General features: G+C 56.5%; 2 protein-coding genes across 3 annotated transcripts; both read left to right on the top strand.

Moving 5' to 3' along the window:
- The first annotated feature begins 423 nt into the window (after positions 1-423).
- Positions 424-11,300, top strand: LOC119695083 (mitochondrial fission factor homolog A-like). Its single transcript, XM_038122934.1, has 7 exons — positions 424-569; positions 4,259-4,454; positions 4,963-5,111; positions 5,812-5,900; positions 6,474-6,635; positions 9,000-9,078; positions 9,476-11,300. Exons 2-7 carry the CDS (start codon positions 4,259-4,261, stop codon positions 9,605-9,607), a joined length of 807 nt encoding a protein of 268 aa, XP_037978862.1. The 5' UTR covers positions 424-569; the 3' UTR covers positions 9,608-11,300.
- Positions 11,301-12,234: 934 nt separating this feature from the next.
- CNGA2 (cyclic nucleotide gated channel subunit alpha 2) lies at positions 12,235-21,322 on the top strand. Of its 2 annotated transcripts, XM_038122910.1 has the most exons (7): positions 12,235-12,898; positions 13,549-13,679; positions 14,244-14,354; positions 14,844-15,008; positions 17,244-17,351; positions 17,737-17,843; positions 18,511-21,322. In XM_038122910.1, exons 2-7 carry the CDS (start codon positions 13,591-13,593, stop codon positions 19,935-19,937), a joined length of 2,007 nt encoding a protein of 668 aa, XP_037978838.1. In that variant the 5' UTR covers positions 12,235-12,898; positions 13,549-13,590; the 3' UTR covers positions 19,938-21,322. The 2 variants fall into 2 exon arrangements, with proteins under 2 accessions (XP_037978838.1, XP_037978837.1); XM_038122909.1 differs by lacking the exon at positions 12,235-12,898 and having other exon boundaries at positions 13,287-13,679.
- The last annotated feature ends 2,008 nt before the right edge of the window (positions 21,323-23,330 follow it).

Here is a 23,330-nt window from a genome sequence, read left to right as displayed (position 1 = left end):
TAGAACTGCCGTTAATCCCGAAGGGATCATTCATCGCTGCGGAGGGCAGAGATTAGCTCCGGCACAGGGCGGCCCGGGCTGTGCTGGCCCGGGGGCTGCGGGGAGCGGGCTGTGCCCGGGGCTGGGGACACGGGGAGGCTCCAGGGCTTGCCTCTGCCCCTGGCGACAGCAATCCCTGTGTTCTAGCACGCGGCTGAGCAGGGCTGGGGACACGAGGGCTCCCGGGGGAGGGGACACCGGGATGACTCGCAACGTGTTAACCACCGGCTGTGGCTTTCAGCGAGGAGGGAGCGGCTGGGCACCGGGGGCAGGGCTAGAGACCGGGGGCAGGGCTAGAGACCGGGGGTCGGGCTAGACACCGGGGGCAGGGCTAGACACCGGGGGTAGGGCTAGACACCGGCGGGGCCGGGCTAGACACCGGGGGTAGGGCTGGATGCCGGACAGGCCGGGCTCATTACCGGGGCCGGGCTCATTACCGGGGGGCCGGGCTGCCCCCGCCGGCACCGCCCCGTCCCGTCCCATCGCGGCTGTTTACAGGTCCGGCGGGTTGCGTCGCTCTGCGCTCCGCAGTAAGTGTGCCTCCCGGCCCGCAGTGTCCCCCTTGGCCGCTCGCACGGCCGCGCCGGGGCTCTGCGGGCTGCAGCGCCCCCGGGGCCGGGAGGGCGTGGGACCCCCCTGTGCCGTCCCCTGCCGTGTGTCCCCTGCCGTGTGTCCCCGCAGCCGCCCGGCGTGCCCGCAGCCATGCCGGGGCAGCGGGCTCGCCCCGAGCCGGGTGAGGAGCGCTGCCGTGCCAATGCCCCTCTCTGGCGGGCCAATGCCCCTCTCTGCCGGGCCAGGCTGTATCCCCGAGCCGGGTGAGGAGCCCTGCCGTGCCAATGCCCCTCTCTGCCGGGCCAGGCTGTGTCCCCGAGCCGGGTGAGGAGCCCTGCTTGTGCCAATGCCCCTCTCTGCCGGGCCAGGCTGTGTCCCCGAGCCGCAGGGCAGAGTTGGGAGCAAACCACTGCTCCCTCCAGCTCCCCAGCCCGAACGGGGTGTGCTGCACCAGGCTGGCCCCCGCCTGCCTCGTTTGGGGTGTCCTGGGCTGGAGAGGGGCAGACGGGAGGCTGTGAAGTCTCCCTCCCCAGGGCAGGTTTTCCTAGCTTGCAGGACTTAAAGCTACTCTGGTTTAGTGAGCCGGAAATTCCCTGTCGCTGCAAATCCAAGGAGAAGTGCCAAAGCAGAGGCTGAGCCTCTCCAGGCGAGTGGGGGGTGCTTGGCAAGAGCTCGAAAAAGCCCTAAAGAAAGTTAAAGGAGGAAATCTAGCCACTTAAGCATTTTGTTCTTATGAGTTTTGACAGCTGATTTTTTTCCCCCTTTCTTAATAGCTTAGTCTCAGAGCCTGCTTCTCACCCCCTCCCATCCCTCTGTTCCTTGGGAGCTGCAGGGGTTTCGCAGGTGATTAGAAAATGAACAGACCTGCCCTCTCCAGATTTACTGTTATTAATATATGCTGGTTTCCTGGAGAACAGGCTGGGGATGCAGCACAGGCTGTTGGCTCCTCTGAAGCACCACAGATGTGAAGGAGAAACCTGGTGCTCTTCATGGCTGTGTACCCTTGCTGGGGGTCTGAGGCAGCTTTCTCCTGCGGGACTGACACATGCTGGGACCCTCCCAGGAGTTACTGTCCTGTTTCTGAGTAGGGGGTGCCTGCAAAAATCCAGTTTCTGTGGGGTTTTGGGAGAAGCAAAAAAAGTTTCTGTGGGGTTTTGGGAGAGTGTGTGTGATGAGACCCATGGGTTGGGGCTGGGCAGCGTGGTGGGGGTGGTGTGGGGCAGCACGCTGGGCCCCCACAGTGCCTCCAGGACAGACCCAATGCAGGACAGCAATGCAGCGTCTGCGAGGCTGCAAGCAGGGTTTCACTGCTGCTGGTGCTGGCAAATCCCTGTAATTAAAAGGTTTTTAATGACAGAGGAGGGAGCAGCACAAGGTGAGTGATCACTGGAAGCACTGGTTGTGGCAGGTGCAGAGCTGGTTCTGCCACCCTCCTGTACCCAGAGTGCCAAGGCCTGGCAGCTGCAGGGGACGGGTCCCAGGATCCTTCCCCAGGGATTTCCCTCTGCTCCTCTATCCTGGGTGAAACCCTAAAGGGTTGCAGGGGGCTGGGGAAGGTGAGGGGGTTCAAAGTGCCCTGAGGAGCAGCAGTGAGGGGTGTGGTGGGCAGCCCTGGCTGCTGCTGGCCCCTCTTACAGTGGAGATTTTTTTTTATAGAAGGAAAGGAGGACCTTTTTTGGGCACGGTGAGATCAAATCGTGCCAGCAAGGAGGGTGCAGGATGCTGTGTGTGCATGTTTGGAGTGCCTGGGCAGTACTGGGATGAGGCTGAGGTCTTTCTGCCTCAGCACCTCTTCCTTGTTGGGGCTTTCTCCTCAGCTGCAGCTTTTTGGGAAAGAATAAAGAGTGCATATGCTGGGAGCCAGGAAGGTGACTTTTGGGGCTCCTCTGCCAAAAGTGTACATTGCTTGCCCTCTGCTTGTGTGGCTTGGTGAAAGCCTTGGGACATTGTGGCCCCAGAGCACTTCTCAAAACCCTGGGAGGTGGCAAAAAGGAAACTGGGGCACAGGGCCAGTGTGTGTCCTGAGAGCTGCAAAGCCCCAGGTGGTGTCCATGTCCCATTGTGGGAAAGTGGACTTATAGAAAATTCTTAAAGCTCACCGTGATTACACTAGCATTAAAACACCATGAAGAGAAAACATAGAGAAAAAAAGATTTACCTATCATACAAGAAACATTTACAGTGTATTGTAATAAAGAAATAGTTAACTTCTGATTATAACAGCATAAACTGTAACATCTGTATTGTGTCACCCTTCACATAAGACTGAAAATAGAAGTTTTTAAAACACCTCTCAGTTGCCCCATCTCTGAGTAAAAAAACCAGCTATAATCCAACGTGCCATGTCCTGGTCCTGCTGTCAGCTGCTCCCAGGAGCAGTGAGAACTGGGGGCTGTGTCCCTCCTTGGTGCTGGTGCCCACCTGGAAGGAAGCCAAGTTGGGGGCTCTGCTCCCAGCTGAGGAAGGGGATGTGTGGTTTTCCTTCCCCTCTGGGAGGGTGGTTCAGCATCTGGCAGCTCTGCTCAGGGCAAAGTCCATCCTTGCTGGATGTGGGTTACCCAAAGCGTTCTGGATCATGGGGGGAATGGGGTATGGCCCTGGGGATACTGCAGTGGTTGTGTGTGTGGAGAAAAACTGAGCACCAAAGCCTTTCCTGTGGTAACCTGGAAGCTCATCACAAAAAAAAAAAGTGTGTTACAGCTTTTAGAAAACCTCATTTTTGCTCAAAGGTGTATATGAACACAGAAATGTGATCCCAGCCCTCCAAAAAACATTACTTCTGGATGGAAAATAATTTTTTTTCACTAGCATTGAACTGTGTGCTGATCCCTTTCCTTGCTATCAGTTGAAGCAGTGGGTGCTAAGCTCATACGTGGCTCCCAGGACACCTGCAGCCTTGTCCCTGCCAGCTGGGCACTGTGGAACTCCCCCTGTCCCAGACCACTCCTGCAGAGTGTGTCTTTTGGCTTGTTTCTGCCTGCATTTTAGCTGTCTTACAGCACGTTGTGTTGTCCCTGTGCAGGTGCAAGAAGGGCTGTCCCTGTTGTCACTTTCGGAAGTGCTGCTCCTGTCGCCACTTTGCAGCTTTCTTTCCCTCTGTGTGAAACCCCAGGATACCTGAGGACACCTGCAAAGATGTGTGCTGCAGCAGACCTGTCCTTAGGGGCAGAAATGAGCCAAGGCACAGACTCTCATTGAACAATGTGAAAAGGGCCCTGTTTATTCTTCACAGCTTAGCCATCCTGAGTGACTGCAGCAAACTCCTGCTGCTGGCTTCTCTGACAGACTCTGCTGGCTGTACCTGCTGGAGTATGACTGCAAGTGTTTCCTTGCTCCTCTGACTGCAGGCTTTTACCTGGCTCGACTGTGACTGCAGGCTCAAATTTTGAGACCCAGACTGACCTCACAGCAGATATTTTACAGCAGCAGTTCTCATCTTTGTTTCATTCTTCTTCATGTGTCTCTAGAGCATTCCTTCTACCTCAGGACTCCTCAAGGCCTTCTTCTTCCAGGCTCTCCCTAAGTACCCAGCCCACCCCTTTTATCCCCCTTATCTTCATTAGTCGCAGCTGGGACCCATTCAGGGCAAGGCTGTTCTCTGGTAATTGTTCCAGCTGTGACTTTCCAGGGGTGAAGTCCCTTGTAATCCCTTCTTCTTCGCCCCCAGATGTGGCCGCTGTGGGGACTGGACCTGAACCGGGTGCGCTGTGACCTGCTCTTCACAGAGGCCATCAACCAGAGGATGCAGGTTCCCAGCAGGCTGAAGGTGGCAGAGAGCTGCAGCCCTGGGGACAGGAGGACAGTGACAGAGGATGTCCCTGCATCCTTTCGGATGCACATCCCTGATAGGATTTCTCTGGCAGGTAAAGCCCTGGCTTGTCTTTTGGGGTGGGGCACAACATCCCAGGGAGTAGAACCCCTTTATATCCCCCCTTTTCTTTGCTTTGCTAGAGGAGAGGATGGGGGGTGGATAACGCAGGCAGTTCTCTTCAGGAGTGCAGGGCAGGATGGTGGATGGCTCGGGAAGACGTGGGCAAAGGTCACCAACAGAGGTCTGGAGGGGCCTTAATTCCAACAGGTGAGGGGCAAAATGTGGAGGCATCTCCCTCCATGTCTCTTGCAGTTCCCTCTGGGCCTTTGGTAGGGTCCCTGCTTTGGGATGCAGGATGTTTGGCCCTGTCTTTGACAAACAGCTCTGAAACCTTGCTGTCCTGAAGCAGTGGCTCTGCCTCTCTGGGCTGCCCAAAAAACCCAGGTCATAGTGTTCATCTGGCACTAAACACAGGCTTGACTCTCTGTGTGGGTGCGTCTCTCTTCCCTCTCCCGAGGCCATTCACGTTGGCTTAATTCTTCCCTCTCTCCTTTCTGCAGAGGTATCAGACACCGGTTTGAGGCCAGTCCTGCTGACCCAGCCAAGGAAGGTCCCCTCTGTTGTGGTGCACGTGTCCCCAGACCCCTCTGGGGACGTCCCTTTCCTGCCCCCAGCCAGCAGAGCCAGCGCCCAGCGACGCAAGCGATCGGTACCGTGCGGGCAGGGACGGGCTGCGGGGGTGGGGAACGGGAGCAATCCCAAATTCGGGGCTCTCCAGATAGCTGTTATCACCCCAAGCCAGGATTCATCTTCCAGGAGGCCCTAGGAGTGAGGGGGAGGGATGGTGGGATCTCTTTCTGACCCAGGACCAGTGCACACCTGCGTGCTGGGACCTTGATCCAGCCACGTCTCCTGCTGCATTCTGTGGGCAGGGGGTAGGCTAAGGTAGCTGCCGTCCCACCACTGGCTGCTGCTGCTACTTTTTAAGTCCTGTTTTCCTTCTTGACGAACTATGCGGCAGAGCTGGTTCATTACAGCAGTGTAAAGGGTTCTGGGGTCAGAGCCAAAAGCAGATTTAGGCATGGACAGGCAAAGAATTGATTTGGCTGCTGGAGCTGCTGTTCTTCCTCCTCAAGTGCTTCAACCTCCCTGAAATTCAAGAGCTGATCCTGGGTGGGTTAGGTTGAGGGTTTTTGATCTGGCTAGAGCTCCGCTCAGCAGGCTCCTGCTGGGACCCCTCTGTCTGCTCTGGGCACGTCTCCCACCTGCAGCAGCATCACCAGGCTGGGCTCCTGCAGAGCTCCCACTGGGTGCTCTCCCTGGGCTGAGGGGCCCCTGGCTCTGCAGCCCACCCAGGGCACCGGGCTGGGCTCAGCCCTGTCTGACGAGCTTGTGTTCCATTCCCACAGGGCCATCACAGCAGCAGGTCACGGAGGGACAGGACCCCGAGTGACAGTGCCCAGCTGGCCTTGCACAGCCCAGGACAGCACCATGAGGGGTGAGCACGGGCTCAGAGCCCCCGGGGCGGGTGGGGAGCAGCGTCTCCTCTCACTGGGCTGTTTTGGAGCTCTCTGGTGTGGGTGTCCTGGGAGGGGCATGCGGGATCCAAATCAGAGCAATGCAGGGCCTGGCAAGTCCTGCTCATCCATGAGAGGAACGTGGCCTTTGCTGCCAGAGATGCTTGTGCAGGGCAGCTTTGAGGGCAGCTGTGTTGTTCCCCAGGCCTCTGCTGATGGCCTTGGGCTCCAGAGTCTCTGCAGGGGGGAAATTGTCTCTGAGCTAGTCCTGGGGCAGGGACTGCTGTCCCACTTGAAGTCTAGAGCAGCCCTGGGTGGCAGGAGAGCATCATGGCACACAGCCGTGCCTGGCTTTGGAGGAATCAGGTGGCTGCCTCTGAGCCTGGGGGCTGCTGGAGAGGGTTCTCCCAGCTGATGCTATCGGGGTCTGGGTGCCAGTGGCATTGCCCAGAGATTTTGGAGCTGCTGAAGGGATGAGGAGCAGTGCCTAGTGCCAGACTGTGCCCTGCTGTGTGAGACCAGGGAGTAACAGGCATGATTCTGTGTGCACCCAGGCCAGACTCCTGTCCCCTGCCTGCTCCCAGTGCCCCAGTCCCCCTCTTCACAGAGGCAGGCAGGATCTACTCCATGCAGAACATCTTCCAGACCATGTACCTCCTGGGCCAGGTGCTCTTCCACCGTGTCCAGGACTCTCTGCGGGACCCGGCGCCGTCCAGGTGACTTGTCCTGAGCCAGCTCTCTGCCACCCTGCAAGGACTGGCCTGTGCCTTGCTGGGGCACGAGCCAGGCACGAGCTCTGGCAGCTCTGGGCTGCAGGATGGTCCTGCATGGCTGCCTTGGACTTCCTTTCTCACCTGTCCCGTGTGCCAGCTCTGGATGCCAGGCCTTGGCGAGCCTCACTAACCCAGCCAGGCTTGAGTCTGCTGCTCAGCTTAACACCAGCCCCTGGGCACCCCGAGTGACCCAGTGCTGCTGTGGCATTGCTGGGGGGTTGCTGCTAAGCCAGGACTAATTTTTCTGTGTGCTTTTGTAGCTTGTTGGAGTGAGGTGTGTGAAGGGAATGAAAACCCAGAGCAGGTGGCCTGCCCCAGGTGCTGTCCCTGGGACAGCCTCTCCTGCAGGCTCCCAGCACCTCTGGCTGTGTCTTGGTCACTCTTAATTAGCCTTTCCATGAGCTGGCTGCACTCATCCCACAGGCAGTGCCCCTGGCCAGGCTGTGGTGTCCCTGGAGCAGGGGTGCAGTGGCCTCAATCCCTCCAGATGTGCTGGAGGAACCATCTCCACCACCCTCATCTGTGCTGCTGCAGTAAATTCTCTTTGCTCAAAGAAATCCTTGCAGCCTTAAGGTGTCCCCACTGCTCTAAGGCTGCTGAGCACAGGAGGAACATCTAAATACTCCTCATTCTCCTTGAGCAAAGCCTCCAGGCAGACAGGGAGGAGAACCAGCATCCATCATCACATCCATCATCGGGGGCACATCCTGCCTTCCCTCCCCAGCTGGCTGCTGCTTGCTGAGGATCCAGAGTGATGTCTCTGCTCTTAAAAACTGGAGCCTGAGGCTGTCTTCAAACATCATTTTCATTTCTTAATGACCAAAAGATCTGGTTAGTGGCTACAAAAGACCTTCTCCCTCCTCCCTCCAGCAGTGGAGGACATTCAGGCCATGGTAGCCTGCAGAGCTGCTGTAATGCAGTGGGGTCACTCTGGGGCTTCTCCCCGGGCCTTGATCTCCCTTTGAAACCAGCCACCCTCAAACACCTCTTCTTAGTACTTTACATCCCTTCAGATGCGGACATCCCTTCAGTATGACAGCTTTGTACCCCTGTGCAACAGTAAAAAAACCAAAAAGACTGTGCTGACTTGTTTGTCCTGAAGTTTTAGCAAAGTCTGGTCTCAGACAGAGCCTGGAATATCTGGCTGACGGTGACCTCTTGAAGGGTATGAGTCACCAGAAGGCAATTTATAGTCTCTACTTGAAAGGGTGTCTACCTGTATCAACGGGGACTTTGAGTGAAAAGCTGCAGGATGTGTCCTTTTTTCATGGTTCTCTACTGGGGAAAATTGCATTTTCTTTCTGTTGTGACTGTCATTTTACACTGCAGCTACATTTTGTGCAGGTATTATCTCACAAATGGAGTTTCAGACAGGGATTCAGTGAATCTCCACATGCTCTTCTGGCTTGTCTTCAGCGAGATCAGCATCATGTAGCAAACAGGGATAAACACCCCCTCCTCCCCTGGGCTCCAGGAAGTGGGGTTAGGTGCTTGTTAACCCCGAGGGCATCAGTGAGTGCCTGTGTGAGTTATTGGTGTGCACAGGGGAGTTTTGGTGATGGCATAGCTGGCTTTGAGCTAGCCTAGGATGACAGGAATTTGTATTTTTCTCACTGTGGATCTGCTTTATTTTGTGACTCAGTGGTGTGGACCCTGCAGTGAGGCTGTGCCTCCAGGGACTGCCCTGGAGATCAGTGGTCTGTGCTGCCTCTGCCAGTGCAGCAGCTCATTCCAGTGGGGTCCCTTGTGTTTCCAGGGAGGGAAGAAAGTGCTGAACATTTGGGTTGCTTGTTTATGTTTCAAATTGCAGGTAAAATTTGCTACAAGAGCAAAAAGTGATAGCTCCCTCCAGCTGATGGCAGCTTCCTCACCTGCTGATGTAAATGGGATCACCCCTGCACTTCAGCACTGTCCTGTGACACCTGTTTACCTGGCTGGCTCTAAAGATGTTTTGTCCAGCCCTCAGTGAATTCCTGGGACTACAGAGGATGGATGCTTAGTAGAAATGTTTTCTCTCTGTTGCACCTGTGAAGAAATGCAAGCGTGTGTTTCCTGTTGCCCGTCTCGGCACGTGCTGTCTGTCCGTCTGGCCCCTTTGGGTGCGTGCTGGAGGGTACCGGTCTGCATGCTGGGGGCTCAGGAGACATGAGGGCATGCTGTGCAGCTGCTGTTTGCTTGCTCCTGCTGCAGCAAGCCTGGGCACACCTCCCTGCATGGCTCAGCTCCCGTGCCTGCGCTGCATTTGTGGGGGTCAGCTGCACCCCACGAGCAGTTCTTGCCCACCTGCATCTCTGCTTTCCTCCCCAGCTCCCAGGAGCCCATCCCAGCTGCAGAGAGCCCCTCGGAGGAGGCTGGGGTGACAGAGGTGGCAGCAATGAGAAGGCAGGTGAGATGGGTAACGGGCTGCAAATGCTTGCTGGGAAAGCCACAGGGGATGGGTGAGGAAGCTGCTGGGGGCAGCTGCTCAGTCCTGGTGGGCTGGTGCTGTCAGACTGGTCCTGCCTTAAGGAGAGGGCTTACATGTGTGTTGGTCCATCGAGCTCCTACCCCGAGGGGCTGCAGGACCCAGCCAGACCCCTCTGGTGGCAGTGAGAGGGGCTCAGATGCTCTCTGATGAGAATATTCTGAAGCATCTGCTGCAGACCCGAGGTGCTGCTGCCACTCCTCCCACACAAAGGTGGCTGCTGCTTTAGAGGAGGACCTGAAGGAGCAGCTCCCATCTGTGCGTCCCGTGCTGTCCCATGCCTCTGGGTGCTGACAGTGCCCCTCTGCTTCCCTTGCAGCTGGCCAGGATCTCGGGGAGGCTGCGTGTGCTGGAGGAGCAGTGCCACGCCTGGAGACAGAAGGAGGCCCTGGTGTACTCTGTGATGATCTCTGCTTGCCTCATCAACACGTGGCTCTGGCTCAGAAGATGACAGCCCGTACCCAACCTCCCCTGCTCACCTGGCTGGGTGGCTGAGGGCAGGGAGAGGAGCATTGTTCATGTACTTGCCAGCACTGAAACTCTGTTTTCTTGACTAGGACTGCTTTTTGCACTGTGGGCCCTCAAGAATGTGTGTCCTTCGGGCCTTGGTGACAGTGAGGGTGTGAGAAGCTGCTGTGAAGAGCTGAGGTCTCCAGAGATCTTGGTGGCTGGCACAGGAGGTGTCTGTTCTGTGCAGTTGCCCTCAGGCTGCCAGAGGAGATGCAAACCCGAGGGGCTGGGTGTGTGTGGGTGTGGGGTCCTGTCACAGTCACAGCCTGGCCACATCCCACCTTGGAGATCTCAGCTCTGACCCCATAAAAGTTCTCAGCTAACTGCTATGGTGTATTCCTCACCTTCTGTAGAGTGACTGAGTGTTTCTAAACTTCTGCTGGGTTCTCTTCTCTTCCTTGTGCAACTGCTGTTTGGTGCAGGTGGTGCTGCCAGCCTCCTGTGCCACAGCCCCTCTTCCAGGAGTGGAGCTGGAGGAGCCGGGAGCTCCCATCCCTGCAGCCACAGCAGGTTTGCAGATATGTAAGAGCCTTGCTGACATCTGGGCTTACCCGGGCCTTGGCTCTTTCCCAGAGAGATTTACATGGGAAACCTGCCCATGGTGCCTCTCTGGATTTTAAAACCTCAGAGCAACAGCAGTAGCATCAAACAGGTCAGGGAAGGTAGGTATTTGTTAGGCTCCCCGTGGCAGAGGGGAGTGGAGGAATGTCTCTCTCAGGTCTTGCTGCCAAGCTGCAACTTCAGTGATGGTGCAAGAACATGGGTGAGGGGAATTCCTGACCCAGATGCTCTTCAGCTGTGAACAAGCTCAGTTTAACAGCTTTTCTGTTTGTTCCCTTCTCCAGAGTTTATTAACACTTGATTCTGAGGTGACTTTGAGATGTTTTTGGCGGTTCATCCTGCACATCTGCTGGAGTTGTGCATGCAGGCCCTGGGGGCAGGTTTTGGCAAGGTTTAACAGGACCTCTCTGTGTCACCTGTACCTAATTATAGCTGGATCTACATGTCATCCAGATGTCCCAATAGCTTATTTACAGACTTCAGTGCTCGGGTGTTTTCTGCTTGACACCGCATCAAGCGCCGTGACTGTAAATCTGGCAGCTGGGCAGTGGCTGATAAATAACTGTCCCCAAGTAATTGCAGCTCTGAGCCTGTGGCTGATTGCTGAGCTGAGGAGAGTGCTGGGATCTGCTGCACACCTGAGCCAGGGTGGTGTGCTGGGCTCGGTGTGCTGTGCTGTGGCAGGGGGATGTGCAGGGCTCCTGTGGCTTGTGGGCAGGGTCACCAGAACCCCTTGCCCACTGTTCTGTTTGAGGGGGTGTGAGTCGGGCCAGGAAATGAGGTGAATTGTCTGGTTTCTCTCCTTTGAGAGGTGTTAATGTGTTGTGGAGGAAGCTTGTGTTTGGGGTTTATTTTAGGGTGAGAAGGGATGACTTTGGGAAGGCATACCACCTTCAAAGTGTGGCTTGAAGGTGTTTGGAGGAGAGGTGGCCAAACAGGATGTGTTCTCATGGGCTAGTTACCGGCAGGTTGTGGAAGATATGACTTCTTTGTAAGGCATAAATGCTGGTGTAAATCTGGAAACACTGACCACAAAATGCGTACTTTAATAAACTCTGTTCTGGACGTGTTTATTTTCTGTGGAGTCTGGTCCTGATGTCCCAGTGAGTGGGAACAGGCAAGGTCTATTCCCTTGGCAGCAGCACTGTGACCTGCTGGTGGGTGTCTCAGCCCCAGCTGCCCTGGCTGAGGGGGAATCTTGAGTAGAAAAGCTTCTGGTTAATGCTGTCCCTGTTGGATGATGCTTTTGTTTCCTTTTTTCTCTTCCTTGCCTCCTCCTCCTGGCTGCTTTGTCCCAAGGCAGCACACGTGGCAGGGCTGGGTGTCCCCAAGGGCCACTGCCACAATGACATAATAAAGTGTTTTGCGCACGATGGTGCTCGAGGGAGCAGCTCCTGGAGTTCCCATGTTCCTTTTGGAGGCAGCTGCAGGCAGGGAGCAAAAAGAGAGTTGGAAGGGGGTCACGTTACTGCCAGTGCTCCTGGTGAGCTGTCACCTGGAGTCTGTGATGTGGGGACAAGAGCAGGGTGACATCCTGTGCTGCTGGGTGCTCGCCCAGGAGCCACAGCCCAGCCAAGGCTGAGAAATTCTGTGTGTTCCTTTGGACTCCCTGCTGCGTGGGTGCTCAGGGAGATCAGAACAAGGGGAATTTAAGGCTTTGAAGGGGAAAGGAAAAGGTAAACCTTTGATAGCAAAGATAAAAGAGACTCCCGGTGCTGGTGCTTTCAGATCAGCCCTGCACAAGGTGCAGGACTCCGTGTGCCTGTCGGGGATGGATCCAGCCTCAGCCACTGCAAATGGTTACATCCTGAGGGAGAGGAGAAAAACTGACCTCTTCCTGATTCCCTTGGGGATGCAGATTTTTTGCTAACAGGGCATTAGAATGACTTCTTGAGCAAAGTAAGAGGGCAGAAATTGGTGAAAAGTGCATTTCATGATCACCTTCAAACTCTGCAGCTGGGACTGCTGGGACTCCAGAGCAGCACTTTTGGTCTCCTGCTCTGCCAGCAGGAGAAGAGGTAAGTGGATGTGAGGGTGTTAAAATGTGTCTGCTTTTCCCAGTTTTCCATCCTAGCAGTAGCTGTGGCACACCTCTGAAGCACGGGAATAATCACCATCTTTGCTCTCGCCAGGGCAGGGGCTGGAGGGGAGCGGGAGCAGACCCCTGGCAATCCAGGTGCATCCCCGGGCGTGGCAGCACCTGAGCCCAGCTGGGGCTGCTGCCTGTCCCTGGCTGCACAGTGACCCGCGGCTCACACAGAGCGGCTCAGCACGGCTGCGATCTCCAGCTGTCCTGGAGTTGTCGGGGTCCCTCCAGCCCCCGAGGAGCTGACGGGTGGGGAGAGAAGGGAACACATAAGGAAAGGGAGCATCCCCGAGCAGCACATTTCCCTCCTCCCCTTCCATCCCCAGACACGGCGCTGGCTGCTGCCAGCTCCTCGGAGTGCCCCTCGCTGCTCAGGGCACCGAGGCCGCTGCGGGGCGGGGACAGCCACACGGGGTGTGCCCTGTCCCCGCTGCCACCGCCGGCTGCTCCCGGCCACCGCGCCGGTACCTCCGCTGCTTCTGCCCTGCCTTCGCCTTGGAAAAGCCCGAGGAAGCTCCGGGACAGGGATGCTGCCCTGGCAGCCCGCCTGAGGCAGCGCTCAAGGCTTCGGGGCACGCCGGGCTCGTAAGAGGACGATGGGGGCTGCTCCGGGGGCACCGGGGAAAGGAGGGGCGGGACGGGGAAGGGAAGGAAAGGAAAAAAGGAAAGGAAAAGGCAGAGCAGAGAGCAGTCAGGCGAGGCAACCCAAAGCAAGGCAAGGGAGGAGGAGGCAGGCAAGGCAAGGGAGGGAAGGAAGGACAAGGGAAGTAAAGGGAGGGGAAAGCAAGCAGGGTGAAGGAGGGGTTGGAGTGGACAAGGCAAGGCAAGGGAGGGGTAGGCAGGGCTGGGAAGGAGGAGTGCACAAGGCAAGGAATGGGAACGAGAATGGGAACGGGAATGGGAACGGGAATGGGAATGGGAGGGGCAGGCAGGCAGGGCAGCAGAAGGCGAGGAGAGCAGGAAAGGCAAAGGAGAGGTGGGCAGAACCAGGGAAAAGAAGGAAAAAGAGGGGCTCCTCTGGCAATGAATGAGGAGCCTGAACGAAGAGGAGAGCATCTTTCATGGCTCCAGGCGGCTGTGGGATCTCTTGGAGAGAACACAACGCCCTGCAGGACTCCTGGGAAACGAGGCGTGGGCCCGTGCCACGGTGTTGGACCCTCTCTTCCCACGCTGTGTTCAAACCGCGTGATGCGTGCTGCATGTGTTTCCTGCTGGCTGCTCTGTGCTTGTTGCAGGTCCCTGGGGCAGGGTGTGCCCGTGGTCCCCTCGCCCTGAGGATGCCAGCCCGGAGCCATGGAGTGCGCAGCTCCCCAGCCAGCCACCAGCCCGGGGCTGACACGGAGGGCACAGGGCTCAGCGCCCGCAGGTCAGCTGCTCCCTGCCCTGGCTGAGGGGCCCTGCTGGGGCAGGGGAGGGAAAGGCCTGGCATGGGCAGGGCTGTGATGCCCAGCCTCTGCTGCCAGCTCCCTCCGGTGTGCCTGGCAGTGGCAGTGCCGTGGTGGCACAGAGTGGGTGTGATCCCCTGTGGCATTACATGTCCTCTGAACAGAGAGAGACACAGACTTTCCCAGGATTTCCTGGGGAAGGCTGTGAGAAAACTCAGAGAAAGAAGAAAAACAATCCTTATCTTCACTTGCTACATCTGTTGTTTGACGCATGTGGAATGTGTTATGCAGATTATTTACCAAAAGGGATTTCTTAATTAGACTCTGGTGATAGTGTTTTAATTATTTAATCAATAAGGTCAAAACTGTGTCGTGACTGCCTGTAAGGGTCACAGGTTTTTCTTTTTAGTCTAGTACACTATAGTGTTAATATAGTATAACTTAATAAAACATTTAATTAGCCTTCTACAAACATGGAGTCAATACTCGTTATTCCCACTTCCAGGGTTCACTACTAAAATAATCCCCCTTTTTCCCCATGGCAGGACCTGTTCAACCCAGGATGGCATCAGCTCAGAGCTGCAGAGAGGAGCCAGCCTGCGTGGTGGGGAGCAGAGGGCTGACCACGCTTTCCGAGGCCGGGGAGCCTTGGCCAGGTACTGGTGTGTGCCCCTGGTGTGGGGTGAGCCTTTTGTGCCTGGCCTTGGCACTGGGGCCTTCTGTGGGGTCAGGATCCCCTTCTGCTGTACGGAATTCATGGGAAGAGCATCTGTGAATGCTGCCCTTTGTGCCCCAGTGCCCCTGGAGAGGTTTTGGTAGGGGATGGCTTCACCCTGCTGGGCTCAGAGGCTCCTTTCCCTGCAGGCAGCCTCCTCTGCCTCAGTCCCCCACAGATTCCTCATATTCCTGTGGGAGTGACGGCAGGACTGGGGCAGAAATTGTGGGAACTCTATCGGGGGGGGTTTCTATTGCTTGTATATTTTTGGTCCCACACCCTGACTAAAAGGGATAAAACACAAATTCAAGTGCTTGAGAGGGAGCTGTGAGAGTTTTCTCCTCAGCTGCAGCTCCCCTGATTTCTCTTTGGAAGCTTTTGCTTTGTCCTTGCCCTGTTAACGGCTGCTGGTGTCCTGTCTCCTGTGCAGGATAGCCCGGCTGGTGCTGGTGCTCAGGGACTGGGCCAACAAGAGCCTGCACGAGGAGCAGCAGAGGCCAGACCCCTTCCTGGAGCGTTTCCAAGGCCCTGAGCTCCTGACTGTGGCTGCGGGAGCTGGTGATGAGCTTGAGGAGACTGAGAAGTTAAACAAAAAGTAGGGTCCCTTTCCTGTGGTCCCTGCCATCCTTGGCTGGGGATCAGCTGCGGGTGGAGCTCGGGGGCTCCACTGGGGGTGGGAAAGAAGGAGCTGGGGTGGAATGGTGGGAAGGGTCCCTCCTGCCCTCTCCAGCCCCTGTCTTGGCAGCCAGCCTGGCTCTGCTGGGCTGCTTTGCTGACACACAGGAGCTGGTGGGCTGTCCTGTGGAAATTTCAGACTGGGCCTGTCCCTCAGCCATGGGGGACCATCCCTCCTGGTCCATGTCCTGCTGGGAAACACACCAGAGCTCCCCAGTTTCATACCAGTCCCACACTAGGGTTGTTTTTGGAGCCAGCCCTGGGTGTGCAGTAAGATGCACCTGCAGCTTGTGCATGCGAGGGGCTGGACACAAACCAAGGGATGCAGGACTCCACCCAGCAACCACTGCATCCCACCCAGGAGCCACGAAACTGGGATTTGCCAGTCTCATTCATCATCTGCAAGATGAAGGGAGTGTGTTTGCTGCCTGTGTCCCCACAAAGAGCAGCTTTCTGAAAAGGCTCTTTCAAATCCAGCCCTTTCATCTGCTCAGCTCACACTCCTGGTGAGAAGCAATAACCTGGCTTTTCTTCTGCTGGCTAATTAGAGGGCAAAGCTCACAGACTACTCTGGACCCTACCATTACACATGGTAATTAAAACACCAAGAAATAATTGTTTTCTGTAGGAGAAAAATAATCTGAGCCTTGTATCTGGGTCTTTACTAGTAATGGAAGAAAAGACTGTTCTGCCCTGTGAGGCTAAGGGGGGCTTGTTCATGACTAGAAGGAGCTGAAGTGTGCTGGGAAAGGGCTGCTCAGTGCCAGTGGGTTCTGGGGATCCAGTGGGAACTGCTGGGGTTATCCAGGCGCTCAGCTCCACAGGTGAGAATAGCCCCAAGTCTGGTAATCCCACACGTGAGCTGCTCGTGGCCACGGCAGGCTCCACAGCTCCAAAGCCTTTGGGAAGAGGCAGATGATTATTCCCTCTTCCTGGGTTAACTCTGGTTTTCCAGCCCTGGCCCTGCTGCCAGTGTAATATCAGTGATTCAGGCCTCCTGTCATGGCAGCTCTGGTGATTTAAAGCTGAAATTACCAACACCATTAACAGCATTACCGAGGTTGTTGGTGGCTGTGGGTGCTGGCTGCCGGTGAGTCCTTCCCCTGTGGCACTGCTGTGTGTCCTAGGGAGCAGAGTCCCTTTCTAAAAAACCCCAAATGCTCAAGCTGCACTTTCTGGTTAAAAATAAGCCCTTTTAATGGGGAGGCTGGATCAGCACTTGTCTGTGGGTGCACAGAGGGTGAACATGAGGGACTGGGGCTGGCTTTGAGCCGAGTGCCAGTCCCAACACTCTGGGCACTGCCTGTACTCCAGAGAAAGGAGACTTCCAAGCAGGGGTTCTGCCTTTGAAGCTTCCAGAAGTAATGGGGTGGGCATGGGGAATCTGTTGGCAAGTGGGTTGTTTTGTTTTTTTTTTTTCTATCACTGGAGGGAGTTTTGCGTGTTCAAAAGCTGGGAGGGAGGGAAGGAGGGAGAGGGTGTTTTGCCCCACCAGGCTGCTATAAGCCTATCAACCCAGTCACAGAGTTTCTCTTCCCCAGCTTCTCCAGTGAATCTGGCAACTGGAGCACACACTTCTTATCTCAGAGTCCCAAGGCGAGCAGGATCAAACACTTGGGAGCAGTTCAAAGGCTGGAGCCCGGGCTGTGCAGCCTGCAGGAGGCACAGGAGGCAGCCCTGCTGTGCCAGCTGCCCCCGGGGCCACTGCTCTGGGGCTTGGGCAGCCCCTCCTGGTCCTGCCACTGATCTGCAGCACACTTTCCTTCCTGCTGAAATCACTCTTCTCTTCAGATGTGCCTGGCACCGGTCCCTGCCTCACCTGGGAGAAGCAATGTCATGAACATCAGGAGAACTTTTCTGATCCCCCCTTCCATACGTCTGTTCCTGGCTCTGCCACTGGGGTGCTGTGTCATGTGGGCCGCCTGCTTTGCCTCACCATCCCGCAGGTTCCTCCTCTGCTGCATTCTCAGCTCAGTTTTAGGGATAAAGGAGCTTGAACAGTGCTGGGATTGGTCTTGGCTCACAGGCTGGCACCCAAGCTGCAGCTCAGCTGGAGGCAGTGTGGTGCAAGGGATGAAGGACGTGGCTCACATGGTTTGTTCCAACCCTGTTTTCCACATACACCGCCAGCTCTGGCTCTTCTCTCTGCTTCCAGGAGGAAATGGCTGCTCTTTGTGGTGGACCCTGCAGGGGACTGCTATTACCACTGGCTGGCTGTGATTGCAGTTCCTGTCCTCTATAACTGGTGCTTGCTCGTAGCCAGGTGAGCTGGGAGGTTGTAGAGTTCCTGCCTCCCCTGACCCTCCTGGTCACCTGGTGGTTGTGGCACAACCAGGACCAAACTGACACTGGTGGGGCTGGGGGGATCTGAAATGAAAGAGACCCCCCCCTGTCACTGTGAATTCTGGCACAGCTGGAAAGGGCTGTGGTTTCAGGGTCATTTGGGAGGTGGTTTCAAGGTGTTGCTTTACCTCCATCAAGGGAGGGCAGATTTTTCAGAGCAGGGAATTTTAATTCCTAGAAGAGGAGTGCCCAGTGGCCAAGCTCTGTTGCAGACTTGGGTGCCTCAAGATGAGCCAACATTCTGCTGTAATAGAGAAGATGTGGGGATTTGTGGTCTCACACCCAGTTTGATGACCTTCCTCCAGGGCTTGCTTCACTGACCTGCAAAAAACCTATTTTGTGCTGTGGCTGGTGTTGGATTACAGCTCAGATGCTCTCTACCTCGGGGACACAGTGATCCGCCTGCACACAGGTGAGCAGGAGCAGCATCCTGGCTTTCCTTTAATCCCTTACAAGTGGAGATGAGCTCCAAGGGAGAGGCCCAATCCACAGTTCCATTAGAAGGAGGGTTTTGCCTACTTTGGTGTTCACTAGCACGAAACAGTCTCCAGAGAAAGAATCTAATTAGAAGATCTGAGAAATGGAGCAAGTTTCAATATGAAAGATTAATCATCCCAGCTTTCAACTTCACCTTTGAATAATTGTACAAAATTACCTGCATTACTATTAGTATTCGGGCATAGTTGAAGGTCTGTATCTCTGATTTTGCATCAGTTCAGCTAATGAATTATCTGCATGGAAAAATGGTAGAATTTAATGTTCTCGGAAGGCAGCACTTAGCTGTACGTTTTCTGTCAGAACTGCAATAATTCATGATCTGGAGGATGGAAACCGTTGTGTTCCTTTTTCTTTGCGGCAACAGACTAAACCCCTGAGTTATATCTTTGGGTGGCTTTCGCCAGATGAAGGCCTTGAGTGACAACAAACTGAGTAGAGCAGGAACTGGTAATATTTGGGTGACCCTGTGTATTTATGCACACAAATCCATGGCATACCATAGACTATTGCCCAGGTGCTCACAAAACCTGTAGAAAAATCAAAATTCAACCAAGATAATCCTGTGATTTGCTTCTCTTTAGGGTTCTTGGAGCAGGGCCTCCTGGTTAAGGACCTGAAGAAGTTACGGGATAACTACATCCACACGCTCCAGTTCAAGCTGGATGTTCTCTCCACCCTGCCCACAGACCTGGCCTATTTTTGGGTGGGATTGCACTGCCCTGAGCTGCGTTTCAACAGGCTGCTGCGCTTCTCCCGCATGTTCGAGTTCTTCGACAGGACCGAGACCAGAACCAGCCACCCCAACATCTTCCGCATCAGCAACTTGGTTCTCTACATCCTGGTCATCATCCACTGGAACGCCTGCATTTATTATGCCATCTCCAAGGCCATAGGCTTCGGGGAGGACAGCTGGGTCTATCCCAACGTCACAGACCCTGAGTACGGCTCTCTGACCCGCGAGTACGTCTACTGTCTCTACTGGTCTACGCTGACTCTGACCACCATTGGGGAGACCCCTCCCCCCGTGCGGGATGAAGAGTACCTCTTCGTCATCTTTGACTTCCTCATCGGCGTCCTCATCTTCGCCACCATCGTGGGCAACGTGGGGTCCATGATCTCCAACATGAACGCCACCAGGGCGGAGTTCCAGTCCAAAATCGATGCCGTCAAACACTACATGCAGTTCCGCAAGGTGAGCAAAGACCTGGAGACCAAAGTCATCAAGTGGTTCGACTACCTGTGGACCAACAAGAAGGCAGTGGACGAACGGGAGGTCCTCAAAAACCTCCCTGATAAGTTAAGGGCAGAGATTGCCATCAACGTTCACCTGGAGACACTGAAGAAGGTGAGGATTTTCCAGAACTGTGAGGCGGGGCTGCTGGTGGAGCTGGTGCTGAAGCTTCGCCCTCAGGTGTTCAGCCCGGGGGATTACGTGTGCCGGAAAGGGGACATCGGGAAGGAGATGTACATCATCAAGGAGGGCCAGCTGGCCGTGGTGGCGGATGATGGCACGACACAGTATGCTTTGCTCACGGCAGGGGGCTGCTTTGGTGAGATCAGCATCCTCAACATCAAAGGGAGCAAGATGGGCAACAGGCGCACGGCCAACATCCGCAGCTTGGGCTACTCTGATCTCTTCTGCCTGTCTAAGGAAGATCTCATGGAAGCAGTCACAGAGTATCCTGATGCCAAAAGGATCTTGGAGGAGCGTGGCAGGGAGATCCTAATCAAGGAAGGGCTGCTGGATGAGTCAGCTGCAGAGGAAAGCACAGAAGGGAAGAGCATGGAGGAGAGGCTGGACAGGGTGGCCTCAAACCTGGACACGCTGCACACCCGCTTTGGCCGGCTCCTGACTGAGTACAACGATGCCCAGATGAAGCTCAAGCAGCGCATCACTGCTCTGGAGTCCAAGATGAGGCAGGAGGAACTGGAGGATTTCTTCTCTGACAGCTCAGACAGTCTGTTTGAGGATGAGGAGAAAGCTTCACCTGGGGGTGGGATGCAGTGAGGGGGAACAGAGTCAGCTGGATGATGTCTGACCTGGTGCCGAGGCAGTGTTTGCTGTTTCACAAGGCAGACCCTGTGGCTGCCTTGCCAGGGCTTTCTCTCGGGTCCTTAGCACTGCTGCTGGCACTGCCTTGATGGCAGCCCCTGAGGTGGCTCCAATTCAGGGCATTGTCCCAGCTCCTCCTCTGACCTGTCGCATTTTCATTGCCTTTTGGGTTCAGCCTTTATAACTCACTCCAGGTAATCAGTCCTCAGTGAGTGTCTGCAAACACTGCCCACTCTGCACCCAGAAACTCGTTACCCACACGATCCCCATACTCAGTTAAGGCAGGCCAAACTGTGCCTCTGACATCTGCAGATGGAGAGGCTTCTCTGGGTCACTGTCACTGCCCTGGTCACTGAGCTGGCAGCTGCTGCCTCTCTCTTCTGTGGCTTGGTGCTGCCAGGGGGCAGCTGGCGCAGGTGGCTTGGTGCCCGGAGCACTGCACCTTCCCGGGGACAGCGTTCCCCAGCCCTGCTGCTGTGGAAGCAGTGTGTTTCCCACTGGGGCTGTGGCTGCCTTGGATGACAAGTGCAATGCAGAGGTGCAGTGCTGGAGTCAGACAGAGAGCAGAGTCAGAGAGAGAGCGTCTGTCCCCTCTATCTAACGACAGCCAGACGTGCCAGGACAGGTCTGACTGAAAAGACATGTTTTTAAGGAACAAAGCCATGGTGGGAGCCAACTGTGCCCGTATTTGCTTTGCTGTGTGTAGCTCAGGGAGAGCACAGAACACATTTATTTTCTTAGGCAGGGGGTTTTCTTGTACTCAGTGGGAGTTTTGGGGCTTTGCAGGCTGCAGAGGCCCCTGTCTTCTGGAGGAGAGATGAGTGGCAGAGCCACAGGGACACGTGTGAGGGTAGAAATGTGGCACCACTGTGAGAGCCAGCAAAGCTCTGCCAGGCTGTGCTGCAGCCATGGGGGCTGTGTGGTGTGAGCAGCTTGATGGAGAGGGGGACAGTGCAGGAACAGCCCCAAAACCCTGCAAGCAGCAGCAGCACCAGTGCAAGCAGCTGTGTCACCCATGCCTCAGGGCACGGGGCAGTGCTGGGCCTGGAGGATGACACCTCACTTCTTGGGTCTGGGCCTTGAGCCCCCTGCAGCCGTGGGGTGGGCTTGGGCTGGTTTCCAAGCAGGGGAATATTTGGTGCAGAAGGGTATTAATGTTTTGAGTCAAATTGAGCCAAGAGTTTGGTTAAAATGATGGGGAGACACACGGGAAAATATAAAGCCAGAAGGCTTCACAGTGGAAAACTGAGGGTGTTTCCTTTGTTCTTTCTTTCCCTCCAGTCTAAAACTGCCTTTCTGCATTTCATATTAATGTTTTCCATTAAAATAAAAGGCCTAGCTTTTTGGGATCGTGGGGGTAGGAATGGTTACAATACCAAAATTAGAAGTTGGGGTAAGAATAAAAGTTTTTCATAATCTCTGAAATAAACTATGGCACTTCTGGGTTTGCTGATTTTCTTTTTTTTTTTTTTTTTTTTTCCTTTTATGATCAAGATGCTCTTGGCTGAAATCTGCATAGTTGCAGTTCCTACTCCTTATACTGCCACGAGCCACGGCTCCCAACTTCCCCCTTTCCTGGGAGGATCGGCCATGGATTTGCAGCTGGCACTTTGCAGAGCCCGTTCTCTCCGCACCGCCCGTTCCCCGTTCTCCCCCCGCGCCGCCCGTTCCCTCCCGCGCCGCCCGTTCCCCGTTCCGTTCCCCGTTCCGTTCCCCGTTCCGTTCCCCGTTCCGTTCCCCGTTCTCCGTTCCCCGTTCCGTTCCCGATTCCCCGTTCCCCGTTCCGTGCCCCATTCCGCTCCCCGTTCCCCGTTCCGTTCCCCGTTCCCCATTCCCCGTTCTCCGTTCCCCGTTCCATTCCCCGTTCCCCGTTCCGTTCCCCATTCCCCGTTCCCCGTTCCGTTCCCCGTTCCGTTCCCCATTCCCCGTTCCCCGTTCCGTTCCCCGTTCCGTTCCCCGTTCCCCGTTCCGTTCCCCGTTCCGTTCCCCGTTCCGTTCCCCATTCCCCGTTCCGTTCCCCATTCCCCGTTCCCCATTCCCCGTTCCATTCCCCGTTCCCCGTTCCGTTCCCCGTTCCGTTCCCCATTCCGTTCCCCGTTCCCCATTCCCCGTTCCGTTCCCCGTTCCGTTCCCCATTCCCCGTTCCGTTCCCCATTCCCCGTTCCCCATTCCCCGTTCCGTTCCCCGTTCCCCGTTCCGTTCCCCGTTCCGTTCCCCGTTCCCCGTTCCGTTCCCCGTTCCCCGTTCCGTTCCCCGTTCCGTTTCCCGTTCCGTTCCCCATTCCGTTCCCCATTCCCCGTTCCGTTCCCCGTTCCGTTCCCCATTCCCCGTTCCGTTCCCCGTTCCGTTCCCCATTCCCCATTCCCCGTTCCGTTCCCCGTTCCCCGTTCCGTTCCCCGTTCCGTTCCCCGTTCCCCGTTCCCCGTTCCGTTCCCCGGCCGGCGCTGCGGGGCGGTTGCGGTGCTGCGGGCGGGCGGCAGAGGGCGCTGTGGGCCGCGGAACCGCCGCGCCCGTGCGGCCTGGGGGGACCCTGCGGGCGGGACAGGGGACCCTGCGTGCGACAGAGGGGACCCTCGGTGCGACAGAGGGGACCCTCGGTGCGACACCCGCGGCGGGACAGGGGACCCTGCGTGCGACACCCGCGGCGGGACAGGGGACCCTGCGTGCGACAGAGGGGACCCTCGGTGCGACAGAGGGGACCCTGCGTGCGACACCCGCGGCGGGACAGGGGACCCTGCGTGCGACACCCGCGGCGGGACAGGGGACCCTGCGTGCGACAGAGGGGACCCTGCGTGCGACACCCGCGGCGGGACAGGGGACCCTGCCTGCGACAGAGGGGCCCCTCCGTGCGACACCCGCGGCGGGACAGGGGACCCTGCCTGCGACAGAGGGGCCCCTCCGTGCGACACCCGCGGGCGGGACAGGGGACCCTGCCTGCGACACCCCCAGGCAGGAGGGGGGACCCTGCGTGCGACAGAGGGGACCCTCCGCGCGACATCCCCCGTGCAGGAGGGGGCCTCGGTGCGACATCCCCCTGCGGGACAGGGACGACCCTCAGTACGACAGAGGGGACCCTCAGTGAGACATCCCCGTGCGGGATAAGAGACCCTCAGCGCGACATCCCCGTGCAGAAGGGGACCCTCAGTGCGGTATCCTCGTACAGGAGGGGACCCTCAGTGCGGTATCCTCGTACAGGAGGGGACCCTCAGTGCTACATTCCCGTGCGGGAGAGGGGACCCTCGGTGGATATCCCCGTGCGGGAGGGGGGACTCTGCGCGGGAGGCTGTGCAGGACCCTCCTTGCGGGCAGCAGGACCATCCCTGGGGACCGTCTTTGCGGGCGGGACGC

The sequence above is a fragment of the Motacilla alba genome, chromosome 4A (genome assembly GCF_015832195.1).
Source record: "Motacilla alba alba isolate MOTALB_02 chromosome 4A, Motacilla_alba_V1.0_pri, whole genome shotgun sequence".
Taxonomy (NCBI): domain Eukaryota; kingdom Metazoa; phylum Chordata; class Aves; order Passeriformes; family Motacillidae; genus Motacilla; species Motacilla alba.
Note: the sequence above shows the minus strand (reverse complement) of the source record. Positions and strands in the feature narration are given on the sequence as shown.